This window comes from Moschus berezovskii, chromosome 17 (assembly GCF_049115385.1).
Source record: "Moschus berezovskii isolate FMDL1 chromosome 17, NW_MosBer_1.0, whole genome shotgun sequence".
Classification (NCBI taxonomy): domain Eukaryota; kingdom Metazoa; phylum Chordata; class Mammalia; order Artiodactyla; family Moschidae; genus Moschus; species Moschus berezovskii.
The window spans coordinates 64,037,090-64,063,778 of record NC_142476.1 but is presented as its reverse complement, the minus strand read 5'-3'; the positions used below and the strand labels follow the sequence as shown (position 1 = coordinate 64,063,778).

At 38.1% G+C, this 26,689-nt stretch overlaps 1 protein-coding gene across 2 annotated transcripts in view; it reads left to right on the top strand.

Moving 5' to 3' along the window:
• The window catches only part of DNAH14 (dynein axonemal heavy chain 14), a 398,894-nt gene that overhangs the window by 307,260 nt on the left and 64,945 nt on the right, over window positions 1–26,689 (top strand). For both annotated transcript variants that reach the window (XM_088845531.1, XM_088845532.1), the window contains 7 exons: window positions 2,563–2,703; window positions 6,380–6,595; window positions 10,414–10,644; window positions 10,891–11,012; window positions 13,100–13,344; window positions 17,354–17,775; window positions 17,855–18,053. In XM_088845531.1, the coding sequence (XP_088701657.1) occupies window positions 2,563–2,703; window positions 6,380–6,595; window positions 10,414–10,644; window positions 10,891–11,012; window positions 13,100–13,344; window positions 17,354–17,775; window positions 17,855–18,053 (1,576 nt within the window). The remainder of the gene's footprint in view (window positions 1–2,562; window positions 2,704–6,379; window positions 6,596–10,413; window positions 10,645–10,890; window positions 11,013–13,099; window positions 13,345–17,353; window positions 17,776–17,854; window positions 18,054–26,689) is intronic.

The window sequence follows — 26,689 nt, the reverse complement described above, 5'->3', positions numbered from 1 at the left end:
CTAAATTCCATATATATGTGTTAGTATACTGTATTGGTGTTTTTCTTTCTGGCTTACTTTACTGTTTATAATAGGCTCCAGTTTCATCCACCTCATTAGAACTGATTCAAATGTATTCTTTTTAATTTCTGAGTAATACTCCATTGTGTATATGTACCACAGCTTTCTTATCCATTCGTCTGCAGACATCTAGGTTGCCTCCATGTCCTGGCTATTATAAACAGTGCTGCGATGAACATTGGAGTACATGTGTCTCTTTCAATTCTGGTTTCCTCAGTGTATGCCCAGGAATGCGATTGCTGGATCATATGGCAGTTTGTTTTAAAACTGAGTGTAATAGTTAACTCCGTTGGTTTTAAACTCTTTGTTGAGATTTTCTGCTTACTCAACCATGCACTGTCTCCCATTTTATAAACAGGTTTTTTGTTCACCTGGGTCCTAGTATTAAAAAAAATTCTGAAAAATCTCTGAAACTTTGGAAAAAAGAAATAATACCAGAACCTTAGTTTAATTATATTTCACTATATATTGAAATTTATATTTCACTAAATGTGTTACCTTGGAGGTGCACAGTGACTGTCTGTCATATGATAGAAATTTCATGTGTTTAGTTGAATTGATAAGCCCTACACTTTAATATTTAAATAACTCACTAGATCATAAGTAACAAAGAGTTTTCTGAGTAATATAAACAGAAAGTATAAGTAAGAAAATAAAGCAACATAATATATGAAAGAGCAAACAACCGAATAATTATTACGGGTGTAACAGGACTAAGTAATAAATCATTAGAATAAGCATGCCAAAAATCACTAATATATATTTTTGTGAAAATTAGATATTTTCACAAGGATAACATCTTAGAAATCAGAGGAGAAATTACAGATCACTAACTGTATTCAGTAGGCACAATTTTGTATATACAATTACATGTACATATCATATTCAAGTCTTGACACTAAACCCTGTCTTCAGAGATTTTGAGGACGTGAAAAAAGAATAATAAGACTATAAAACCATAGTGCAGGAGATAATATCCAGAAATGTATAATTCCTTCAAAAAATGACTTTTATAACCAGTATAGATCCGTGTGGACTTGTCAAGCTAAGACTTTATGACAGATGGAAGTTGATAAGAATTTTAAAGAATACCTAGGATTTACATCCATTTATCACCAACTCCCGGAGTTCACTCAAACTCATGTCCATCGGGTCGGTGATGCCATCCAGCCATCTCATTCTCTGTCATTCCCTTCTGCTCCTGCCCCCAATCCCTCCTAGCATCAGAGTCTTTTCCAGTGAGTCAACTCTTCGAATGAGGTGGCCAAAGTATTGGAGTTTCAGCTTTAGCATGAGTCCTTCCAGTGAATACCCAGGACTGATCTCCTTTAGAATGGACTGGTTGGAACTCCTTGCAGTCCAAGGGACTCTCAAGAGTCTTCTCCAACACCACAGTTCAAAAGCATCATTTCTTCAGCGATCAACTTGATGGACATGAGTTTGAGTGAACTCCAGGAGTTGGTGATAGACAGGGAGGCCTGGCGTGCTGTGATTCATGAGGTCGCAAAGAGTCGGACACGATTGAGTGGCTGAACTGAACTGAAGTGAAGGGAGAAATCCAGGCATAAGCGAAGAATATGAGACAAATCCCAGAGGCAAGAAAATTTAGGAAATGTTTTAGAAAATACGGAATAAGCCAATCTGGCTGTACTGTAATATTGAAAAGGAGATGAAATTGGGACGGAAGATTGGGATTAGGTTGTGGGTGTTTTTTTTGCTATGGTCAAAACACTGGACTCTCTCCTTAGGCAATCTTTTCTATAAGAATTCACCAAATATTTTTGAGCAAGGATTATCAAGATAACTGGTAACTTAAGAAAACAGTTTCATCAACTAATCATGAATGTATGTTTTCTACTTAACAGCCTGTGTTTAGTTGCTCAGTCATGTCTAGCTCTTTGTGACCCCATGGACTGTAGCCCTCTAGGCTCCTCTGTCCATGGGATTCTCCAGGCAATAATACTGGAGTGAGTTGCCATGCCCTCCTCCAAGGGATCTTCTCAACCCAGGGATCGAACCCAGGTCTCCTGCATTGCAGGCAGATTCTTTATCATCTGAGCCATCAAGGAAGCCCCTACTTACAGCCTAGGGATAATTTAATAGTTGCTTCATCCCACCATTCCAACTTCAAAAACTCATTAGTTTCTAGTGATCAGAGTATCTGGGATGAAAAATGTTCAATCGGTTCCTTAAAAGAAGGAAACTAGGTATGATACAAAATTTTCTGTGTGAAAAATAAATCAGAAATGAATCTTCAGATACCAAGATTGTAAGAAAGCTTATCAAGGAAGATGACGTTTTTTTAAAGAGTTCAATATCAAGTGATCATTCATTTAATTACCACAATGTACATTTTATTGATAATATATCTATCTTTCCAGGAAGATTTTCCAGAATGTGAAATGAAATGGTTACACACCATATTTGCATAAATGACAGATAAACTCTTAAGGCAAAATGAGAGTAAGAATTTGTCTCAATACTGAATTAATTGTCTTTCAGGTTGAAGAACATCTTCAGTTTTTGCAGGAAGCCTACAAAGAGATTGTTGCTGAAAAAGAACTATTAGCACATCGAAGAAAACTGGCCACCAAGCGCTTACAGTGTGCATCTATCTTACTAACTGCCTTGGAAGATGAGAAGGCAGGACTTTCTTTGGTTTTATATCTCCTTCATTAATTTCTACTAGGCTTGACAAACCCAAGATACTTCTTTCACTGAAGGCTATATCATACTGCTTCAAACTATTTTACTATCAGTTTCCCTTTTAAGATCGGTAGACAGTTCTATAATGGCAGGTGGCATGGGAGTAAAGGATACCAGGTGGCGCAGGAGTAAAGAATTCACCTGCAAATGCAGGGGACACAAGAGACCCAGGTTCAAACCCTGGGTTGGGAAGATCCCCTGGAGGAGGAAATGGCAACACACTCCAGTGTTCTTGCCTGAAAAAATCCCATTGACAGAGGAGCCTAGCAGGCTATAATCTATGGGGTCACAAAGACACGACTGAGCACATACACAGGCAATTCTATTGAGATAAAAATGAAAGAATCTTCATTAAATAGTATTAAAACAGGGGTAACATTAAAATGATGAAAAGTTGTGCCTAAAACATTAGCACGCTTTGTCTGATGAGGCCCAAAATAATAAATCTGTCTATGAGTATGGCATCAGTTTTCCTTTTCTAGCAGAGAAATTACCCCAGCTGAATGTATAAACATGGGTGGGTCTGAAATGAAGGGTAAGTCTTTAGACAGGAAAAAGAAAATTTTGTTTTGTTTTGTCAGTCTTCTGATTTCTTTTGTCTCATCTTTTTATTTCTCTTCTAATTCATTTGCTTTCTCTATACTTGAATCCTTAGTCAGCTGACAAGCGTCTTAGTTTAAGTCATTACCAGCTATCTCAAAGAATCTTAAAAAATTCTCAAGATAATTTTAATTTAGTTTAATTGTTTAGATAAATATATATCTCAGAAGACTCCTACAGGGCAGGGAGAAAGAGGTTATGAAATGAGACCAACCAAGGGAGATCACAGAGGAAGATTACTCATATCCTTGTGAATCAAGAATATATTGAGAGGAAGTAGAACAGCTTATCTCAGATCTTAAGCTTCCAGATGATGTGGTTCTTGCTCAACATGCTTTATTTCTTGATTAGTCAAGCGCATACACAGTTGTAGAAGGAGGGCATATAGCCAAAGAATATAGGTTCAGATCCTAGCTGCATTCTTCAGAAGCTTTGTGAGCTTCCTTAAATTTTCTAAGCTTTAATGTCTTGATCTTAAAATAAAGTCAGTGGGCTTTTACTTAACAGAATATTGAAAGCCTCTCATGAGATTTTAAAAAAAAAATATCAGTGAGATAAGGATTCAAAAGTGCTGGTCATTATTACCATCATTAAACACCATTAATAATACATTATCAGTTCAGTTCAGTCACACAGTCATATCAAACTCTTTGCGACTCTATGGACTGTAGCATGCCAGGTCTCCCTGTCCATCACCAACTCCCGGAGTTTACCCAAACTCATGTCCATTGAGTCAGTGATGCCATCCAACCTTCTCATCCTCTGTTGTCCCCTTCTCTTCCTGCCCTCAATCTTTCCCAGCATCAGGGTCTTTTCAAATGAGTCAGTTCTTCGCATCAGGTAGCCAAAGTATTGGAGTTTCAGCTTCATCATCAGTCCTTCCAATGAATATTCAGGACTGATTTCCTTTAGGATGGACTGATTGGATCTCCTTGCAGTCCAAGGGACTCTCAAGAGTCTTCTCCAACACCACAGTTCAAAAGCATCAATTCTTCGGTGATCAGCTTTCTTCACAGTCCAACTCTCACATCTATACATGACCATGGGAAAAACCATAGCCTTGACTAGATGGACCTTTGTTGGCAAAGTAACGTCTCTGCTTTCTAATATGCTGTCTAGGTTGGTCATAACTTTTCTCCCAAGAAGAAAGTGTCTTTTAATTTCATGGCTGCAGTCACAATCTGCAGAGATTTTGGAGCCCCCAGAAATAGTCAGCCACTGTTTCCACTGTTTCTCCATCTATTTGACATGAAGTGATGGGACCGGATGCCATGATCTTTGTTTTCTGAATGTTGAGCTTCAAGCCAACCTTTTCACTCTCCTATTTCACTTTCATCAAGAGGCTCTTTAGTTCCTCTTCACTTTCTGCCATAAGGGTGGTGTCATCTGTGTATCTGAAGTTACTGATATTTCTTCCGGCAATCTTGATTCCAGCTTGTGCTTCATTCAGCCCAGCATTCCTCATGATGTACTCTGAATATAAGCTAAATAAGCAGGGTGACAATATACAGCCTTGATGTACTCCTTTTCCTATTTGGAACCAGTCTATTGTTCCATGTCCAGTTCTAACTGTTGCTTCCTAATCTGCACACAGATTTCTCAAGAGGCAAGTCAGATGGTCTGGTATTCCCATCTCTTTAAGAATTTTCCACAGTTTATTGCAATCCACACAGTCAAGGCTTTGGCATAGTCAATAAAGCAGAAGTAGATGTTTTCCTGAACTCCCTTCCTTTTTTGATGATCCAGTGGATGTTGGCAATTTGATCTCTGGTTCCTCTGCCTTTTCTAAATCCAGGTTGAACATCTGGAATCATGGTTCACGTATTATTGAGGCCTGGCTTGGAGAATTTTGAGCATTACTAGCGTGTGAGATGAGTGCAACTGTGCAGTAGTCTGAGCATTCTTTGGCATTGCCTTTCTTTGGGATTGGAATGAAAACTGACCTTTTCCAGTCCTGTGGTCACTGCTGAGTTTTCCAGATTTGCTGGCATATTGCGTGTAGCACTTTCACAGCATCATCTTTCAGGATTTGAAATAGCTCAACTGGAATTCCATCGCCTCTACTAGCTTTGTTTGTAGTGATGCTTCCTAAGGCCCACTTGACTTCACATGTCAGGATGTCTGGCTCTAGGTGAGTAATCACACCATCATGATTATCTGGGTCATAAAGATCTTTTTTGTACACTCCTTCTGTGTATTCTTGCCATCTCTTCCTCTTCTTAATATCTTCTGGTTCTGTTAGGTCCATACCATTTCTGTCCTTTATTGAGCCCATCTTTGTATGAAATGTTACCTTGGTATCCCTAATTTTCTTGAAGAGATCTCTTGTCTTTCCCATTCCATTGTTTTCCTCTATTTCTTTGCACTGATCACCGAGGAAGGCTTTCTTATCTGTCCTTGCTATTCTTTGGAACTCTGCATTCAAATTGGTATATCTTTGCTTGTCTCCTTTGCTTTTCACTTCTCTTCTTTTCACAGCTATTTGTAAGGCCTCCTCAGACAGCCATTTTGCTTTTGTGCATTTCTTTTTCTTGGGGATGGTCTTGCTCCCTGTGTCCTGTACAAAATTATGAATAATACATTATAATGAATCATTACTTTAAAAATTATCCTACTTTATTACACAAAGTATTTGAAATGGCTATCAGTCTTAGCAAATATGAGAGTCACAAATCCAAGAATAGGACTCATGTTCTCCTCAAAAAGCAGTTTGTTTTTTCATATGATCCATTATTAATTTTTGGAGAAGAAAATGGTAATCCATTCCAGTACTCTTGCCTGGAAAATCCCGTGGACAGAGGAGCCTGGTGGACTATAGTCCATGGGGTCTCAAAGAGTCAGATACAGCTTAGTTGGCTGGATAACAACAAATTATTAATTTTAATGCAACTATGGCATGAAAATAGATAGTAACAGCAATAATAGATCTAACCTGGAGACTATTACTATCTAAAATGTCTTACAATAGAATATTTTATATTAAATATCAATAACTTTTTCCTTGAATGTTTAGACCCGATGGCAAGAAACAATTGATCAAATAGACAACAAGTTGGAAGGAATTTTGGGTGACATACTTATTTCAGCAGCATGCATTGTCTACAGTGGAGTGTTAACAGCAGAATTTCGCCAATTGATTGTGGAAAAGTGGCAGAATCTTTGTAAAGAAAACAACATTTCTTTTTCTTCTAACTTTTCTTTAATTGAAGTCATGGCACAAAAACATGAGGTAGTAACATATTTCTGTTATCCAGTTAAGTGATTGTTGTTGGTTTGGATTGCATGTATGTGTGTGTGTGTGTGTGTGTGCGCGTGCGTGTGCACATGTTCACACGTACCTTGAGGCTTGACTCCATTCCTGAAATTATTTTATAAATAAAAATGAAGTTTGTTTTGTATTTTTTAAATTATACTTCATATAGCTCAGTTAAGTCGCCTTAAGTTTCTTATCCTCTGGGAAACAGTCAAAAATATCCCTTTTCCATTGTAATTGTACAGTCTTATAAATATAGCCATTTCCTCTTCCAGAAACCCATCTAATTAATAAAATTCATGTTCTTGTCAAACCATAGTTAGTAGTCTCAGAAATATCCAAAATTATAGACCTTACATTTATCAATTTATCAATAAGTATTTATTGTCTCATCTGTGTAAGTTCTGTGCTGATGTTGCAAAGGCAAAAAAGAAAACACCTGTTTTTTCATTCATAGAGAATAATTTTGGATTGGTTCTCCCACTAATAATTTAAACTGACCATCAAAAATACAAACTCTCATGTACACCTGGGGCAGATTCATGTCAATGTATGGCAAAATCAATACAATAATGTAAACAAATTAGCCCCCAATTAAATAAATTTAAAAAAACCTGAAATAAAATAAAAATATAAAAACCTGAAAAAAAAATACAAACTCTCAGAAGCGAATACTGGCTTTTCATTTTCACAATGCTAATAATGAATTCAAACCCAAATATATCAGTAATTGGGATTTCCCAGTGGTGCTAGTGGTAAAGAATCCACGTGACAATACAGGAGACACAAGAGATGAGGGTTCGATCCCTCGGTTGGGAAGATCCCCTGGAGTAGAAAGCGGCAACCCACTCCAGTATTCTTGCCTAGAAAAGTCCATGGACAGAAAAGCCTCGTGGGCTACAGTCCATGGGGTCACAAAGGGTTGGACACAACTGAGCAACTGAACACACATATCACGTATCAGTAATTACAGTGTATGTAAATGGACTAAAGGGTACAGTTAAAAGTCTAAGATTGTAAAACTACATAAAAGTATAAACCAAACCACAAAACAGAAGCTACATGTTTTTTAGAAAAGACACAGTTAAAACATAAAGAAGATTTCAATAAAAAAGTAGGAAGAAATTTGCCATTTATTACCAAAAATAAAAGACAATAGACTTTAAGGCAAAAAAAATGATTGCTAGAATTAAATAAGCTTATGTTAAAATTAGATTTGGTTTAATTCTTCAAGATTATGTTAACAATTCTAAATCGGTTTGTATCTAATAGCATGACCTCAAAAATTATAAAGCAAACATTAAAAGAACTATAGATAAAGATGGACAAATCTACAATCATCGTGAAAATTTAACACATTTCTCTCTGTAACTCACAGAAAAAGAACACAAAAACCAGTAAGAATAGAAAAGATTTGAACACCATAATCAACAAATTGACTTATTAATAGATTAATAAGACACTGCAGCCTGCACCTACAGCGTTCATATTCAGTGCCAATATAGAACATTCATATTCAGTGTTCAATATAGAACATTACCAAAACTGACCATGTAATGGACTGTAAACAACTTGCAACAAATATCAAAGGAATTGAATCATATAGACTATGTTATCTGCCAAAAAAGCAATTGAGCTAGAAGTATATAATTAAAAGCTTCTCTTAAAATCCATATATTTCTGGAAGTTAGGAAATGTATTCCCAAACTAGCCACAGGTCAAAGAAAAAATCAGAATTGAATAAATAAATCATTGGCAAAAGATTTTCTTTTGAGATTGGGAACATAACAAAGGTATATCTACTATTTCCACTTGTATTTACTGCTGTGCTGGAGATTCTAAACAGTGCAGTAAGGCAAGAAAAAAATAAAAAAATATTAGAATGGGAAAAGAAGAGAGACAAAATATATATAATGTTGCAGATTATATGTATCTAAAAAACCCAAGAGAATATGTAGATATATCATGAGCATTGATAAACATTTAGCAAACTTTCTGAGATTAAAATCAGTATACAAAAAGCCAATTACATTTCTATATTCCAGCAACAAACAGGGTGCATGATGTTTTTAGATACAATTTATCACAGCATCATACTGAATCTATCAAAAAGTTGTGTTAAATTATAGAAATGAAACTATAAAATATTATTGACATAAATTTTAGGAAAACTATATAAATTAAGAGTTATACCATGTTCATGAATTGGAAGACTCAATATTCTGAAATTGCCAGTTCTTTCCAAATTGATCTAAAGATACAGGGTGATCCCAGTCAACTTTCCAACAGGAAGGGATGTGTGTTTGTGTGTGTGTGTGTGTCAGATGACAAACTGATTCTAAAAGTTATAAGAAAAGGCAAAGAGCCAAAATGTCCAACACAATGTTGATAAAGAGCTAGGTGGGAGAATTTGCAATATCAAGATTTACTTTAAAGCTACAGTAATTAGGACAGTGGCATTATTTATCCTTGTGTGTAACAATGTAAGGATAAATAACTATACCAATGAAGTAGAACTGAGAGCCCAGAAACAGATCCCTAAATAGGTAGAATTTTGATTTATTTCAAAGGTGATACTGTAGTGCCATGAGGAATGGGTAAGCTTTTCAGTAAACAGTGGTGGATAATTGAATATTCATTTCAAAATTTCACATCATTTTATACTACACACAAAAATTTCATTGAAGTTAAATTGTAGACCTAAATGTGAAAGGCAAATTAATAAGGTGTAATTTAGGAGAATGTATTCATGACCCTGCTAAGTCACTTCAGTCGTGTCCGACTCTGTGTGACCCCATAGACGGAAGCCCACCAGGCTCCCCTGTCCCTGGGATTCTCCAGGCAAGAACACTGGAGTGGGTTGCCATTTCCTTCTCCAATGTGTGAAAGTGGAAAGTGAAAAGTGAAAGTGAAGTCGCTCAGTCGTGTCCAACCCTTAGCGACCCCACGGACTGCAGCCTACCAGGCTCCTCCATCCATGGGATTTTCTAGGCAAGAGTACTGGAGCCTAGGTAAAGAAAAAATATCCTGAGCAGAACTAAACACAGAAGAAAAAGTTGACCAATTGAATTACATTAAAATATTGACCTTCTAGTCATCAAAAGACACAACTGAGAACATAAAAAGGAAAGTCAAAGAACAGAAAAGGATATTTATATGTTCAACGAAGAGCCCTATTCAGAGTACAAAAGAGAGCCACTCTAAATCACTAAGCAAAAGATACACAACTCACTAAATAAATAGCAGGAGTCTTGAATAGGCAGCTCACAAAACAGACTATCCAAATAACCATAAACATAGGAAAGGTTCTTAACCTCATTATTAATTAGGGACTGAAAAGTAAATCTAAAATGAGATATCTGTTGTGATGAACATTCATCCCTACTGATAAACAAAGGAATGTAATGTCCTGAATAATTACTCACCTTACCAAAAATTTCATATCCCAGTTGTATTAAATTGTTCATTTCTTTAGTCTGTTTAAGGGCTTCCCTCTTAGCTCAGCTGGTAAAGAATCTGCCCACAATGCAGGAGACCTGGGTTCAATCCCTGGGTTGGGAAGATCCCCTGGAGAAGGGAAAGGCTATCCATTCCAGTATTCTGGCCTGGAGAATTCCATGGACTGTATAGCCCATGGGGTTGCAAAGAGTTGGGCATGACTGAAAGACTTTTAAAGATTATTTGTCCTTTTAAAGATTATTTGATAATCTGTAGGATTCTTTAGTATCCAGTACGATATTAAAAGATGTGAAAAAGTTTATGAAACAACAAAAACTCTAATGATTTCTTTCCAGATCCGCCAGTGGCATCATCAGGGACTTCCTCTTGGTCAGTATTCAACAGAGAATGCCATCTTGATCAAGAATGGCCTGCAGTGGCCACTGCTGATTGATCCACATAAGCAAGCACACAGTTGGATCCGTCAGATGGAAGGATCTAGGCTGCAGGAACTCTCCACTGACGATAGCAATTACATCCAAACAATTGAGAATGCTATGAAAACAGGAGGGAGTGTCCTCTTGCAGGTATTTAGACAAAATGACCTAATTCCAGATAGCTGACACACAGATTGTAAGTGATAGGTCACTTTGTCAAGGGAAAAAATGATAAAATAAGTGCATAAATAAATGCAGTATATTTTCAATGTTTAATTCTCTCACATCTTTCACTGGTATCTAGACATTAAAGATTTACATGTTTTAAATGCTGTGCCTTTTCAGCTGATTTATTTGTTGTAAAATGAATTTTTTCTTTATTTTATTTATTTTCAGAATCTTCCTGAAAGATTACCTCCAAGTTTAAAGGAAATTTTGAAGAAAGATATCTACCAGAGAAGAGGACAATACTTCATAAAGATTAATGATTCTGAGATTGAATACAATTCCAAATTTAGGTAATATCTTTCATAGCTGAACTGACTCAAATATTTATACTTTTAAAGATAGATACTATTAAAGGTCTCATATTTCAGCTCTGATAAGGTTCTCCTGGTGGAAAAAGTCAGATCACATTTTGAACATTCTTTTTGTTTTTGTGTGGCCAGTAGCACATAATAGTAAACAGAATGGAGAACAGATTTTTATGTATTAAGTCATTCCAAACCTATATATGCAAACTGTGCCTGATGGAAGCTGTGGGTTCTATGAAGAGTCTTCAGAAGCAGTGCAAGAAGGGCAGCAATCAGGAAGCCCAGCCCCACTTGAACCCATGGATCTTAATTTGATGTTTGCACAATATTTTATGTGGGCAGGAAAAGCTTTTGCTTCTTTTAAAAACAAAATCCACTTCTGCTACGGAGAGCAAAAAGATATTTTGCCTAGACAGATGAAAACATTGTGTCCATGTTCCAAGCAGTTATGGGCCTCCAGGAAACCAAGTCATCAACCAGTCTCACAAAGCACTATCATACTGCCAAATTTAATTACAACAAAAATACAGTTCCCAAGGGAATAAGACTTTGTGTTATCAGTTATGTGCATTCTCTGCTTCAATTCATAATCAAAAGATTGTAGTAAGCAAGTAATCAGTAATGAGAATTAGAAGATGATTTTAATGGTCCCTAGCCTGGTGCGTTAAACTTCTTTACAGGGACTCTGACAGACTGACTCTTTACCAAGTTGTCCTGACTCTTAAACTTGTTGGTCAGTGAATCCTCTAACTTGGGCAGAGCTGCCAAATTCTCACTCCTCAACTAATTCTTACTACTTAGAATTCTCCCTTTTTAGCCTCCTTCTGTTAGTAAAACATTTTCCAAAGTATGTTTCTCAAAGCATCATTTCCAGGGATTTAGTTGGGGTGGGAGTAGGGGGTCACTCGAAAAAGGAATTCTGCATTTTTTTTAAGAGCTGGGTTAAACAGAGTTAAACAAGATTCTTTCCTACAAGGACTTAAATTCTCTTTATTTGTTGAACAAATCCTCTTCAGAAAATAGTGTTCTACAGGATGCACTTTGGAAAGCACTGTGTTAACACATTCTTTCTCACTGAATACAGTCTGATTGATTAAACAACAGCTTAGAAATACTACTAAAGTAACATCACCCTGAACTGATAGCCTCATCCCCATGTCTGAATTCCATGTTTGAAGAGGTGGTGGAGGCACTATTTTAGAGGGCAGATCATGACAGATTCCCTCTCTGTCACTTGTTAGCCATGTGATATTGGCAACTTATTTAACCTCTGTAAGCCTCATTTTCACCCTTTATACAATGTTGTTGTTTCATTGCTAAATCACGTCTGACTCTTTTGAGAGGCTATGGACTGTAACCTGCCATGTTCCTCTGTCCATGGGTTTTCCCAGGCAAGAATACTAGAGTGAGTTATCATTACCTTTTCCATGAAATCTTCCCAACCCGGGGATCAAACCTATGTCTCCTGCATTAGCCGGCAATTCTTTACCACTAGGCCACCAGGGAAGTCAGGTGCAGCTCAAAATACTGGGTTGCTATGAAAACTAAAAATGATTCAGAGTCTGAGCACTCTTGAATGCTTCCCCTGGTTCCACATAGCTCCAAGCCACCACCACCATCTCTCACACTTTAACCAGTCTCCTAGCTCCCTTCTTGTCCCCGTCTTCCCTCTGCACAGGCTACTCTCAAGACAGCAGCTAGAGTGGTCCTTTTATAAAACATCATGTCTCGCCTCTTCTCAAATTTCTCCATTGGCTTCTTGCTCACTCAGAGTGAAAACCATAGTATCTACAATGATCTAGTAGCAAATCAAAACTCCCAGTATGTAGGCATTTTTCTTTTCTCTTGCTTATGCTTAGACCAAATATGTACATAATTTATGGTTGTATGTTTAAAGCTCTAGATAGTACTTAGTATAAACTGAGAGCCTACTTTGTGTACAAGGCTGAATAAAACTAAAAATTAATCTTGTTTTATTCCAGAAGAAATATTTTTGTTATTAAATAAATTTGTTTCATTTTTTCCTTCTGCATATCCTTTGAATAATAACTGGTGCCTTTCTCACATTTTAGGTTATATGTATCTACAGAAATAGACAACCCCTATTTTCCTCCATTTGTTTATAGCTTTTTTACTATGATAAACTTCACAGTAACATTCCAAGGTTTTCAAGATCAACTCTTATCTATTGTATTAAGTCATGAAGTTCCTCATTTAGAAAATCAACGTTTCCAGCTCTTAGAGAGTATTTCCCTTGATGCTAAGACTCTTGAAGAACTGGAGCAAAAAACATTAAATTTACTACAGAATGCACAAGGTAAGTTAAGATCTTTAATGATATTAGTAGACCCTTGCATACCTTTGTAAAGAACAGAATAAAAGTTGAAAGGACTATTCTGTATTGTTACCAAATATCTGCGTGCTAAGTTGCTTCAGTCCTGTCTGACTCTTTGCGACTCTATGGGACCATAGCCTGCTAGGCTCCTCTGTCCATGGGATTCTCCAGGCAAGAATACTGGAGTGGGTTACCATGCTCACCTACAGGGGATCTTCCTGACCCAGGGATCGAACTCATGTCTCTTACATCTCCTGCATTAATTAGCAGGCGGGTTCTTTATTGCTAGCACCACCTCGGAGGTTTCATAGGAAATTCCAAAGATTTTAGAAGCTCTGTGCCAAAAATGGGAATGAAGACCAAAGATATATTTCTTATTATAAATCACAAAATAAAGTATATTTGTTTACTATGAAACTTTAAATACACATTTATGCCTGGAAAGATCTGACTTTGTTCCTTTTCTATTTTAATTACACCTAAAAGCTGTTTCTTAGTAACCCATGACTAAGCTGTTCTATTAATCACATAGACAAGGTTTCCATATCTATTTCTCATGCAAGATTGGAATCATAGTTGTTAACTTCTTAGGGAGCAAAACCAAAACATCTAAGTATTATGTAAAATACATAGAAAGCGACACAATTGATCTAATGAGATTCAGGAACACAGCCTCTCCTATTTTCTGACAAATGTGATATTTTGCTATAATCTTTTCCAAATTGGACAAACAATAGTTTTAACAAGACAAAGGAAAACTTCTTTATGATAACACACATTAGTGCACTGTATTGCTATTATGCCGTTAGCATTTATTCCCTATTAATTGTTTCTTTTTTTAGAGTCTGAGATATTTTTAAAAGGCTACAACTTTTTATAGACAGTACACTTAATAAAATTTATTCTTGGAAAAAGCTCAATAAAAGAACCTTGATTTTGAACATATTTTTTTTTTCCTCCTTTCCAAGTTTTATTAAAAAGAGATTATCTTTACCATCTTTTTGTAAATATTTTATATGTGGTGTGACTCCTCACCCGCTGTGGGGAAAGGTGAGTCAAGGGTAGTGACTATAAGAAGAAGCCCATAGTTTAGATCCAGATGTGACTTAGACTGCTTCACCTGCATCAATAAGAATATGGTTTCCAGATCTTCAAATGTAATAATCCCATGATTCCTTTCAACAGCCATGTCAAGCTATATTTAGTTCTGGATGCCACATTTCAAGAGGGCTTTACTCAAATTATGTCCAGAGGTGAGCATCAAGGGGTCTAGAAATTGTATCACCGAAAATATTTCTCATTTTGACACTAATTTCTCATTTAAATGCTTTCTTTGCTGCAATCACTCTCTGTGTTTTTTTCAATCTGACTTTATTGAGGCCTTCAATGGCTAAGTCAAAGATCTCTCTTGGAGAATGTCACATTGCATCGAAAATATGGGATTTATTTTCAAATAAATTTTGATATTGATGTCTAACATAATTCCTCAGTGATAAAAGATCAGACTGTATGATTTCAATACATTTAGACCGTGAATTTTTTGCACCTTGTTTTATGTTCCTAGTTTTTATGGCTCTTAGTTTACAGTCTATGGGAACTTGAATAGAATTTGTATCCTACTATTGTGTAAAAGGCTTTGGCATAGTCAATGAAGCAGAAGAGAAACCTGTATGCAGTTCAGGAAGCAACAGTTAGAACTGGACATGGAACAACAGACTGGTTCCAAATAGGAAAAGGAGTACGTCAAGGTTGTATATTGTCACCCTGGTTATTTAACTTATATGCAGAGTACATCATGAGGAATGCTGGGCTGGAAGAAGCACATCTGGAATCAAGATTGCCAGGAGAAATATCAGTCACCTCAGATATGCAGATGACACCACCCTTATGGCAGAAAGTGAAGAGGAACTCAAAAGCCTCTTGATGAAAGTGAAAGAGGAGAGTGAAAAGGTTGGCTTGAAGCTTAACATTCAGAAAACTAAGATCATGGCATCTGGTCCCATCACTTCATGGGAAATAGATGGGGAAACAGTGGAAACAGTGTCAGACTTTATTTTTGGGGGCTCCAAAATCACTGCAGATGCTGATTGCAGCTATGAAATTAAAAGACGCTTACTCCTTGGAAGGAAAGTTATGACCAACCTAGATAGTATATTAAAAGGCAGAGACATTACTTTGCCAACAAGGGTCCATCTAGTCAAGGCTATGGTTTTTCCAGTGGTCATGTATGGATGTGAGAGTTGGACTGTGAAGAAAGCTGAGCGCCGAAGAATTGATGCTTTTGAACTGTGGTGCTGGAGAAGACTCTTGAGAGTCCCTTGGACTGCATGGAGATCCAACCAGCCCATTCTAAAGGAGATCGATCCTGTGTGTTCATTGGAAGGACTGATGCTAAAGCTGAAACTCCAATACTTTGGCCACCTCATGCGACGAGTTGACTCACTGGAAAAGACTCTGATGCTGGGAAAGGTTGGGGGCGGGAGGAGACAGGGACAACAGAGAATGAGATGGCTGGATGGCATCACCGACTCGAAGGACATGAGTTTGGGTGAACTCCGGGAGTTGGTGATGGACAGGGAGGCCTGGTGTGCTGTGATTCATGGGGTCGCAAAGAGTCGGACACAACTGAGCAACTGAACTGAACTGAACTGATTGTGTAAAAATCACATACATCTTGACTATGTTGAATTGATTCACAGGATTTTCAGGTCTACTGTATTCTTCTACTTCTTTGTATAGTCATTCTATTAATTTTTGAGAGTTTGATATTGAAACTCCAACTAAAAATCTTAATTTATTACTTAAAAAAATAATTGTAAGATAGATAACCAACAAAAAGACCTACTGCATAGCCCAGAGAACTCTGCTAAATATTCTTTAATGGCCTAAATGGGAAAAGAATTTGAAAAAGATTAGGTACCTATATATGTACACCTGAATCTCAGTTGTACACCTACTAACATTGTTAATCAACTATATTCCAATATAAAGTAAAATTTTTTTAATTAAAAAAAAAACATTTGAGGGAATTCCCTGGTTGTCCAGTGGTTAGGACTTCATTCTTTCACTGCCTAGGGCATGGGTTCAACCTCTGGTTGGAGAAATAAAATCTTTCGAGTCATGTGTCTTGGCCAAGAAAAAAAAAAGAACACTTGAAAAATGGGAATAGCTCTACTATAAAACGGTAGAGTTTAAAATGGGAATATGAAAGTTGTCTTACACATTTGAAAGGGATAGAACTATTATGTGTGTTTCTAAAGCAGTGTTTTTAAAGGTGAATAGCAGTGTTCTTGCCTGGAGAATCCCAGGGACAGCGGAGCCTAGTGGGCTGCCATCTATGGGGTCGCACAGAGTCAGACACAACTGAAGTGACGCAGCAACAGCAGCAGCACCAACCCGTTCAGTTCAGTTCAGTCGCTCAGTCGTGTCCAACTCTTTGCGAGCCCATGAATCACAGCACGCCAGGCCTCCCAGTCCATCACCAACTCCCGGAGTTCACCCAAACTCACGTCCATCGAGTTGGTGATGCCATCCAGCCATCTCATTTGAAAAATCACTTTTATTGATCATTATCAACCTTGTTTAATAAAATGGAAAATACCAGAGTACGTCACGTAAAATAATGGTGCTGTTGCTATTTTCTGAAAATTTTATTTCCATTTTCTGTGTGTATAGAAGATCAAGTGGAAATGCATTCCTTATGATGAAATGGCTATTTTTACGTGCCTATAATAAAAATAAAATCCTCCAACATTGAAGTAGTATAAAGAAGAGACTAGAGGACGGGAAGGGGGAGGTATATGTACTATTAATCAAATTTTTAGAAACATGGCCTTTCTTCATTTAAGACATTCCATGCCCAAAATAAAACCTACAAAAGGCCAATAGTAAAACTCGCAGACAAAGAGTAGAGAATGAGGAAATTGCCATAAGGAAATAATTATTTAATATTCCAATGGTTTTTATTTAAACTCATTTTTTTTGTCTTTAGGATTTGTATTAGATGATGAGGAAATTGTAGACATCTTAAGAAAATCCAAGATGACTTCAAATGAAATTTCAAAGCGAATCAAAGCAACAAGAAAAGCAGAAAGTGAAATTGAAGAAATACGTAAATTGTATCTCCCTATTGCTACTCGGGGTGCCCTGCTGTACTTTCTAGTGTCTAATCTAGCACAGATTGATTACATGTACCAGTTCTCCCTAGACTGGTTTCATCAAATTTTTGTTTCATCAGTAGTTTCCAAAAGCAAAGAACAGGAAGAACACAGTCTGAAATGGGAGAGAATGTTTCTGAAAAAAGGTCATGAAATCACAAATCTCTCAAAAGAGCTTAAATTGGAAAGTGAAAAAAGAACCTTAGATAGACATCTTAAAAATTCAATAGATACATTGACAAGAAACATTTTTAAGGTGAGACATTCTTAAAGGTGAATTTTGCACATTTATTTGACCCAGCTAGGTTAGCCTAACCATTAGGCTTTCTTTATAGGTGGTCTCTTCAGCTCTGTTTAATCGACATAAACTTTGCTTCTCCTTTGGGCTTTGCACTACAATCATGCAAAATAATGCTAATGGAAATTTAATGCAGGATGACATTGGATCCCTACCAGAGGAAGAATGGAACATCTTCTTAAATTCTAGCACGCTAGTAAATATTAAAGGTATAATGCCCCAGCCTAAACTCAACAGTAAGTAAAAATAATTGCTCTAGATGTACTAAAAACCCATTAAACACATTTCCTGAAAAGTATTAAAAGATTTCTAAAGTGCTCCAAGTCAGTGCTTCTACACTGATTAAACTAAAAGCAATTTGGAGTCAAGTACAAGATCTAATTCATCACTGTATCCTCTACACTGCATATTAGGTGAAAGTGAAAGTGTTAGTCGCTTAGTCATGTTCAGCTCTGCGACATGTGGACTGTAGACCACTAGGCTCCTCTGTCCCTGGGATTTCCCAGACAAGAATAGTGGAGTGGGTAGGCATTCCCTTCTCCAGGGTATCTTCCCGACTCAGGGATCAAACCTGGGTCTCCTGCATTAAAGGCTATTCTTTACCATCTGAGTCACCAGGGAAGCCTATAACTGATACTCAATAATTTTTGAATGAATAAGTGACAATTGCTAGATTATTATAAGTCTAATCTATAAAGCAGAATTCCTAATGCTTGTCAATAGGGACACACACACACACACACACAAACACACATCCTTTGATTAAATACCATCAGAAGGTGAATTTCACCCTCCTAACTGTAGTTGCCCTCTGCTAAGTCACTTCAGTCGTGTCCGACTCTGTGTGACCCCATAGACAGAAGCCCACCAGGCTCCCCCGTCCCTGGGATTCTCCAGGCAAGAACACTGGAGTGGGTTGCCATTTCCTTCTCCAGTGTGTGAAAGTGAAAAGTGAAGGTGAAGTCGCTCAGTCATGTCCGACCCTTAGCGACCCCACGGACTGCAGCCTACCAGGCTCCTCCATCCATGGGATTTTCTAGGCAAGTGTACTGGAGTGGCTTGCCATCGCCTTCTCCAATAGTTGCCCTCAGTTTCTCATAAAAATTCCCTGAAAATTTGAACCACAAAAATCATGCTTATCCAAAAGATTAGGCAAAATACTTAAGTACTGGATCTTTGCAGATGCTCTAGTGTTGTAAATTTTTAATATATTTATTTTTAAAATTATGGTAAAAATATGCATAACAGAATTTACCATCTTAGCTATTTTTTAAGTGTACGGTTCAGTAGCATTAATACATTCATATTATTGTGCTGTGTAGTAATTTTAAGTTGTTGTTTAGTTGCTAGTTGTGTCTGACTCTTCGTGACCTCATGGACGGCAGCATGCCAGACCTCCTTGTCCCATCTTCTGGAGTTTGCCAAGTTCATGTGCATTGCATGTCCAGCCATCTCATCCTCTGATGCCCTCTTCTCCTTCTGCCTTCTTTCCCAGCATCAGGGTCTTTTTCCAATGAGTTCGCATCAGGTGGCCAAAGTATTGGCCAAAGATTCAGCTTCAGCATCAGTCTTACCAATGAGTATTCAGGGTTTATTTCTTTAATATTGGCTGGTTTCATCTCCTTGCTGTCCAAGGTACTCCCAAGAATCTTCTCCAGCACCACAGTTTGAAAGTGTCATTTCTTCAGTGTTCTGCCTTCTTTATGGTCCATCTCTCACAACCGTACAGGACTACTGGAAAGACCATAGCCTTGACTATACAGACCTATGTCAGCAAACTGATGTCTTTGCTTTTTAACACACTAAATGTCTCATAGCTTTTCTGCCAGGAAGGAATTGTCTTCTAATTTCACAGCTGTAGTCACCATCCACAGTGACTTTAGAGCCCAGGAAAAGGAAATCTGTCACTGCTTCCACATTTTCCCCTTCTGTTTGCCATGATGTGATGCCATGATTTCAGTTTTTTAATATTTAGTTTTTAGCCAGCTTTTTCATTCTCCTTTACCCTCATCAAGAGGTTCTTTAGTTCCTCTTCGCTTTCTGCCATTTGAGTGACATCATCTGCATATCTGTGGTTGTTGATTCTTCTCATGGCAATCTTGATTCCAGAGTGTAATTCATCCAGCCGAGAATTTCTCATGATGTGCTCTGCATATAAACAGGGTGACAAGAAACAGCCTTGTTGTACTCATTTCTCAGTCCTGAACCAGTCAGTTGTTTCACACAGAGTCCTAACTGTTGCTTCTTGACCAGCATATAGGTTTCTCAGGAGACAGGTAAGATGGTCTAGTATTCCCATCTCTCTAAGTTGCAACACATTAAAGGAAATCTGACATTCTCCCTGAGGAGGAAAAAATGGTGATTTTTCAGTTGTTTTGAGACTACTAGCAGAAACTAGAAGTCAGAATGAAAATATGAAAACAGTTGCTATGCAGACATTTGGATAGTTTTATTTTTTCTTTGCTTTTGTAGTACCAAAAGCTGGCACACAGTAAATGTTTGGTAAATGACTCTTGAATCAATGAATGTTCTTTTGAATTTATTAAGATTATTTTGCTTGAAAAAAATAGACAGCAATAATTCAATGGCTTTAAAAATTAAAAATGTATAGAACAGGGTATCTCAGAAAAATCCAAGGAAAATGTGAACAGCCAAGCAGCAATATGAAAATAGGGGCTTCCCTGGTGGCTCAGAGGTTAAAGTGTCTGCCTCCAACGCGGGAGACCCAGGTTCGATCCCTGGGTCGAGAAGATCCCCTGGAGAAGGAAACGGTAACCCACTCCAGTATTCTTGCCTGGAGAATCCCATGGATGGAGAAACCTGGTAGGCTACAGTCCACGGGGTCGCAAAGAGTCGGACACCACTGAGCGACGGAACGGACGGAACTGTTAACATAACTCAACTTCTAATAGTTCTCAGACTCTGCACCTCACAATTCTAGACACCGTATTTACAAGAGGGTGAATCTGAGTGTCATAGCCTCGTTCAGAAGTTTATTCCTCAACTACTCAAGACCAAGAGACAAGATCATGCAGCAAAACAGGTGGCCAAAACTTCAGCAGCAGCAGCCAATCTAAGAGGAGTCTACTGTAGCTGCAATCATTAAAACATTCTCAGTATACTTTAAGAAATAACAACATCACCATGTTGTACACCTGAAACTTATATAATGTTGAATGCCAATTATACTTTAATTAATTAGTTAAAATTATTTTTGACTCTCAAGAAAAAAAGATATTTAGTAGCTTCCATTTTTAATTATGTAAGCAATGTGTATTGATTATAAAAGCCATTATAACCTAAACATACAGAAAAGAAGTAAATAAATTCTACCATCCAGAGAGACAACTACAATTAATATCACTATGTTTTGTCCTTTCACTTTTTTCCTCCACATATATATTCTTTATTCACATTCGTATATGTTCATTTTTGAAATATAGTTGACATACAGTGTTACCTTAGTTTCTGGTGTACTACATAATATTTTGACATTTGCATACGTTGTGATTTGATCATAATCACAACAAGTCTAGTAACCCTCTGTCTCCATACAAAGTTGTTTAAATAGCCGTATTCTTTATGCTGTATATTTCACCCTCATGATTATTTATCGTATAACTGATGGTTTGTACTTCTTAAACCCTTTCATCTATTTTGTCCACCACACCACCTTCTGGCAGCCATCCATTTGTTCTCAATATCTATGAGTTTGCTTTTGTTTTGCTTTATTTGTTTGGTTTGTTTCTTAGATTTCACAAACAATCTAAATTTAGATTCCTCATGCAGTATTTCTCTTTCTCTGTCTGACTTATTTTACTTAGCATAATACCCTCTAGGTCCATCCCTGTTGTTACAGAAGGTAAGATTTCATTTTTTTATGTCTGAGTAATATTCTGTTGTATGTGTATATCACATCTTCTTTATTCATTTGTCTATCAATGGAACTTGGGATGCTTTCATATCTTAACTATTGTAAATCAAGCTGCAATGAACATTGCAGAGCACACATCTTTTCAAGTTAATGTTTTTGTTTTCTTTGGGCAAATACCCAGAAGCAAATTTCTAGATCACGTGGTAATTTCCTTTTTAACTTCTTGAGGAACTTCATAACTTTTCCCATAGTATGTGTACTGATTTACCATCCTCTCTCGTTCCTTCCGTTGAAAGTAGTTCCTCTGCTTTTTATTTTACTTAACTTTCTCCGCTTCTATAAATTTAGGTGAAACTGTTATAAAGAAGCAGAGAAAGTTATTGTAAAAGGTAATATTACCTATCGTGGTCTCAAAGGAGTGTTCTTACGTGGGAATGTCCCTCTGCAGACTGTACGTGCCCCATACCTTTGCTGGAAGGCTGCATTTGATGTGGATTCCAGTCACATTTTTCCTCAGGGTGTGTTGGCAGTTATCACCTTGGTTGGAAGTGTAGCTGGAGATAAAGGAGCTAAAGCCTGGACAGAGTGTGAGGGGGGACTTCCTATCTATTCAGTGTCCATCACCGTGGGAGTCTGCTCCCAAGGTGCTAGAGCAGAAGCCCTACGGTTGAATTCCAGCTGGTTCTGTTCCCTTTAAGTGTATGTTTTTCCTCCTTCCCCCCATTGGGACCCTTGCCCCAAAGAATGGGGTTGCTGAGGGCAAGGATGCTCGTGTGCTTACAGAAGTCTTGTGGGTGTCTTCAGCTCCCCTCAGACACAGCCCACAGTTGCGTCATTTCCCTGGTCATGACCAGCCCAGATCTAGTGTTGTGCTATGTCATGGAGTGAGTGGGGCTGAAGCACTCACTTGGCTTGGACTAGAGTGCACAGTGAGGTAGTCACAGAAACCTAGCAGCTGTGCTGCCATCCACAGTCTGGGATGCCACTTGAGTAAGTACCAACAATGGCCACTGCTGCTCACCTCGGGTATGCCCCAGGCCCCCAAGTCTCCTCTGCTCCCCTAGGTAGAGTCATTCCATAGCTGCTGGCAGGCTTGAATTCAGTGTTATGCTCTGGCATGGAATGAGCAGATCTGGACATTCACTTGGTTCGGGTAGATGAGGTCTGGGGGCAAGCCAGCATCCATATACTCTTCTCAAGTGGAGTCCAGCCTTCTCAAGACTTTCTAGCTGTCCATATGGTTCTCTATTCAACTAAGGGACTTATCTTATCTCCTACACATAGGACCCCAGGACTATGAGTAGCCAGTCTGTGGCTTGATTGACTCACACACTGGGCAAGTGTCCTTCAAAAAGAAGGGAAAAATTAAGACTTTCACAGAAAAAAATAGGAGTTGAGAGAAATAATCACCTGCTCAGTATAAATGCTAAAGGAAGTCCTTCAAGTATAAACAAAAGGATAATAGCAACATCAGTTCAGTTCAGTCACTCAGTCGTGTCCAACTCTTTGCGACCCCATGAATCACAGCATGCCAGGCCTCCCTGTCCATCACCAACTCCCAGAGTTCACTCAAACTCATGTCCATCGAGTCAGTGATGCCATCCAGCCATCTCATTCTCTGTCGTTCCCTTCTCCTCTCGCCCCCAATCCGTCCCAGCATCAGAGTCTTTTCCAGTGAGTCAACTCATCACATGAGGTGGCCAAAGTATTGGAGTTTCAGCTTTAGCATCAGTCCTTCCAATGAACACCCAGGAGTGATCTCCTTTAGAATGGACTGGTTGGATCTCCTTGCAGTCCAAGGGACTCTCAAGAGTCTTCTCCAACACCACAGTTCAAAAGCATCAATTCTTCAACATTCAGCTTTCTTTATAGTCCAATTCTCACATCCATACATGACTACTGGAAAAACTATACCTTTGACTGATGGACCTTTGTCAGCAAAGTAATGTCTCTGCTTTTTAATAAGCTGTCTAGGTTGGTCATAGCTTTTCTTCCAAGGAACAAGCGTCTTTTAATTTCATGGCTGCAGTCACCATCTGCAGTGATTTTGGAGCCCAAAAAAATAAAGTCTGACACTGTTTCCCCATCTATTTCCCATGAAGTGATGGGACCAGATGCCATGATCTTAGTTTTCTGAATGTTGAGCTTCAAGCCAACCTTTTCACTCTCCTCTTTCACTTTCATCAAGAGGCTTTTGAGTTCCTCTTCACTTTCTGCCATAAGGGTGGTGTCATCTGCATATCTGAGGTGATTGATATTTCTCCTGGCAATCTTGATTCCAGCCTGTGCTTCTTCCAGCCCAGCGTTCCTCATGATGTGCTCTGAATATAAGTTAAATAACCAGGGTGACAATATACAGCCTTGACGTACACCTTTTCCTATTTGGAACCAGTCTGTTGTTCCACATCCAGTTCTAACTATTGCTTCCTGACCTGCATACAGGTTTCTCAAGAGGCAGGTCAGCTGGTCTGGTATCCCATCTCTTTTAAAATTTTCCACAGTTTATTGTGACCCACACAGTCAAAGGCTTTGGCATAGTCAATAAAGCAGAAATAGATGTTTTTCTGGAACTCTCTTGCTTTCTCCATGACCAGCAGATGTTGGCAATTTGATCTCTGGTGCCTCTGCCTTTTCTAAAACCTACTTGAACATCTGGAAGTTCATGGTTCACATATTGCTGAAGCCTGGCTTGGAGAATTTTGAGCATGACTTTACTAGCATGTGAGATGAGTGCAATTGTGCAGTAGTTTGAGCATTCTTTGGCATTCCCTTTCTTTGGGATTGGAATGAAGACTGACCTTTTCCAGTCCTGTGGCGACTGCTGAGTTTTCCAAATTTACTGGCATACTGAGTGCTGCACTTTCACACCATCATCTTTCAGGATTTGAAATAACTCAACTGAAATTCCATCACCTCCACTAGCTTTGTTCGTAGTGATGCTTTCTAAGGCCCACTTGACTTCACATTCCAGGATGTCTGGCTCTAGGTGAGTGATCACACCATTGTGATTATCTTGGTTGAAGATCTTTTTTGTACAGTTCTTCTATATATTCTTCCCACCTCTTCTTAACATCTTCTGCTTCTGTTAGGTCCATACCATTTCTGTCCTTTATCGAGCCCATCTTTGCATGAAATGTTCCCTTGGAATCTCTAATTTTCTTGAAGAGATCTCTTGTTTTTCCTGTTCTGTTGTTTTCCTCTATTTCTTTGATTGCTGAGGTTGGCTTTCTTATCTCTCCTTGCTATTCTTTGGAACTCTGCATTCAGATGCTTATATCTTTCCTTTTCTCCTTTGCTTTCGCTTCTCTTCTTTTCACAGCTCTTTGTAAGGCCTCCTCAGACAGCCATTTTGCTTTTTTGCATTTCTTTTCTATGGGGATGGTCTTGGTCCCTGTCTCCTGTACAATGTCACGAACCTCTGTCCATAGTTCATCAGGCACTCTATCAGATTTAGTCCCTTAAATCTATTTCTCACTTCCACTGTATAATTATAAGGGATTTGATTTAGGTCATATCTGAATGGTCTAGTGGTTTTCCCTACTTTCTTCAATTTCAGTCTGAATTTGGCAATAAGGAGTTCATAATCTGAGCCACAGTCAGCTCCTGGTCTTGTTTTTGCTAACTGTATAGAGCTTCTCCATCTTTGGCTGCAAAGAATATAATCAATCTGATTTCGGTGTTGACCATCTGGTGACGTCCATGTGTAGAGTCTTCTCTTGTGTTGTTGGAAGAGGGTGTTTGCAACATAAAGCTGTATAAAAATAGTTGATTCTATAGGAAAGGTAAATAGATTTAAAAATATAGAAACCTGTACTATTGTAATTTGGATGCATAGAATTTAAATGACAAGAAGAATTTTGAAAACTATAAATCTGGGATTTCCCTAGTGGTCCAGTTGTTCAGAGTCTGCCTTGCAATGCAGGAGTCACAAGTTCAATCCCTGGTCAAGGAACTACGATCCCACATGCCACGAAGCTACTGAGCCTGCGTGTCACAACTAGAGAGCATGTGCTACAACAAAGATCCCACGTGCCACAACTGAGACCCGACAAAGTCAAACAAACAAATAAATAAAAAAAGAACCCTATAAATCTATGTTAACAGGTATATAATATATAAAGATATGGCTTGTGATATCAGTAAAATAAAATGTTGGGGTAGTTATTAAGAAGAAAGTTTTTCCATGCAGTTGAAATTGTTTTTCTCAGTTGAAAATACAATGCTATAACTTTAAGATGCTTTATGTATTTGCACTGGCAACCCCCATAGTTAATTTTGTGCGTCAGTTGGGTTAGGCTAAGAAATACTCAGATAGCTGATGAAACATTCTTTCTTTTTTAAAAATGTATTTATTTATTTATTTTTGTCTGTGCTGGGTCTTCATTGCTGTGTGCCAGCTTTCTCTGGTTGCAGCAAGTGGGGGCTACTCTTCATTGCAATGCTCAGACTTCTCATTGCAGTGGCTTGTTTTATTGCAGAGCATGGGCTCTAGGGTATATGGGCTTCAGTAGTTGTGACACACAGGCTCAACAGTTACAGCTCATAGGCTCTAGAGTGTGGGCTCAGTAGTTGTATTGTGATACACAGGCTTAGCTGCCCCCTGGCATGTGGAAACTTCCCAGACCAGGGATCAAACTCATGTCCCCTGCATTGGCAGATGGATTCTTAACCACTAGACCACCAGGCATGTCCCTGATAAAACATTATTTCTGAGTATGTCTGTGAACTAAGATCCCAAATGTCTCACGACCAAAAAACCCAAACATAAAAGAGAAGCAATGTTGTAACAAATTCAATGGAGACTAGAAGGTCCACAGCAAAAAAAAAAAATCTTAACAAAAATAACATTAAAAGGAATAAAATACTTAGGAATAAACTTAACCAAGGAGGTGAAAGACTTATTTAAAACATTGCTGAAAGAAGTTAAAGAAGACACAAATAAATGGAAAGACATCACATGGTCATGGATTGGGAGACTTAGTATTGTTAAGAAAGCCA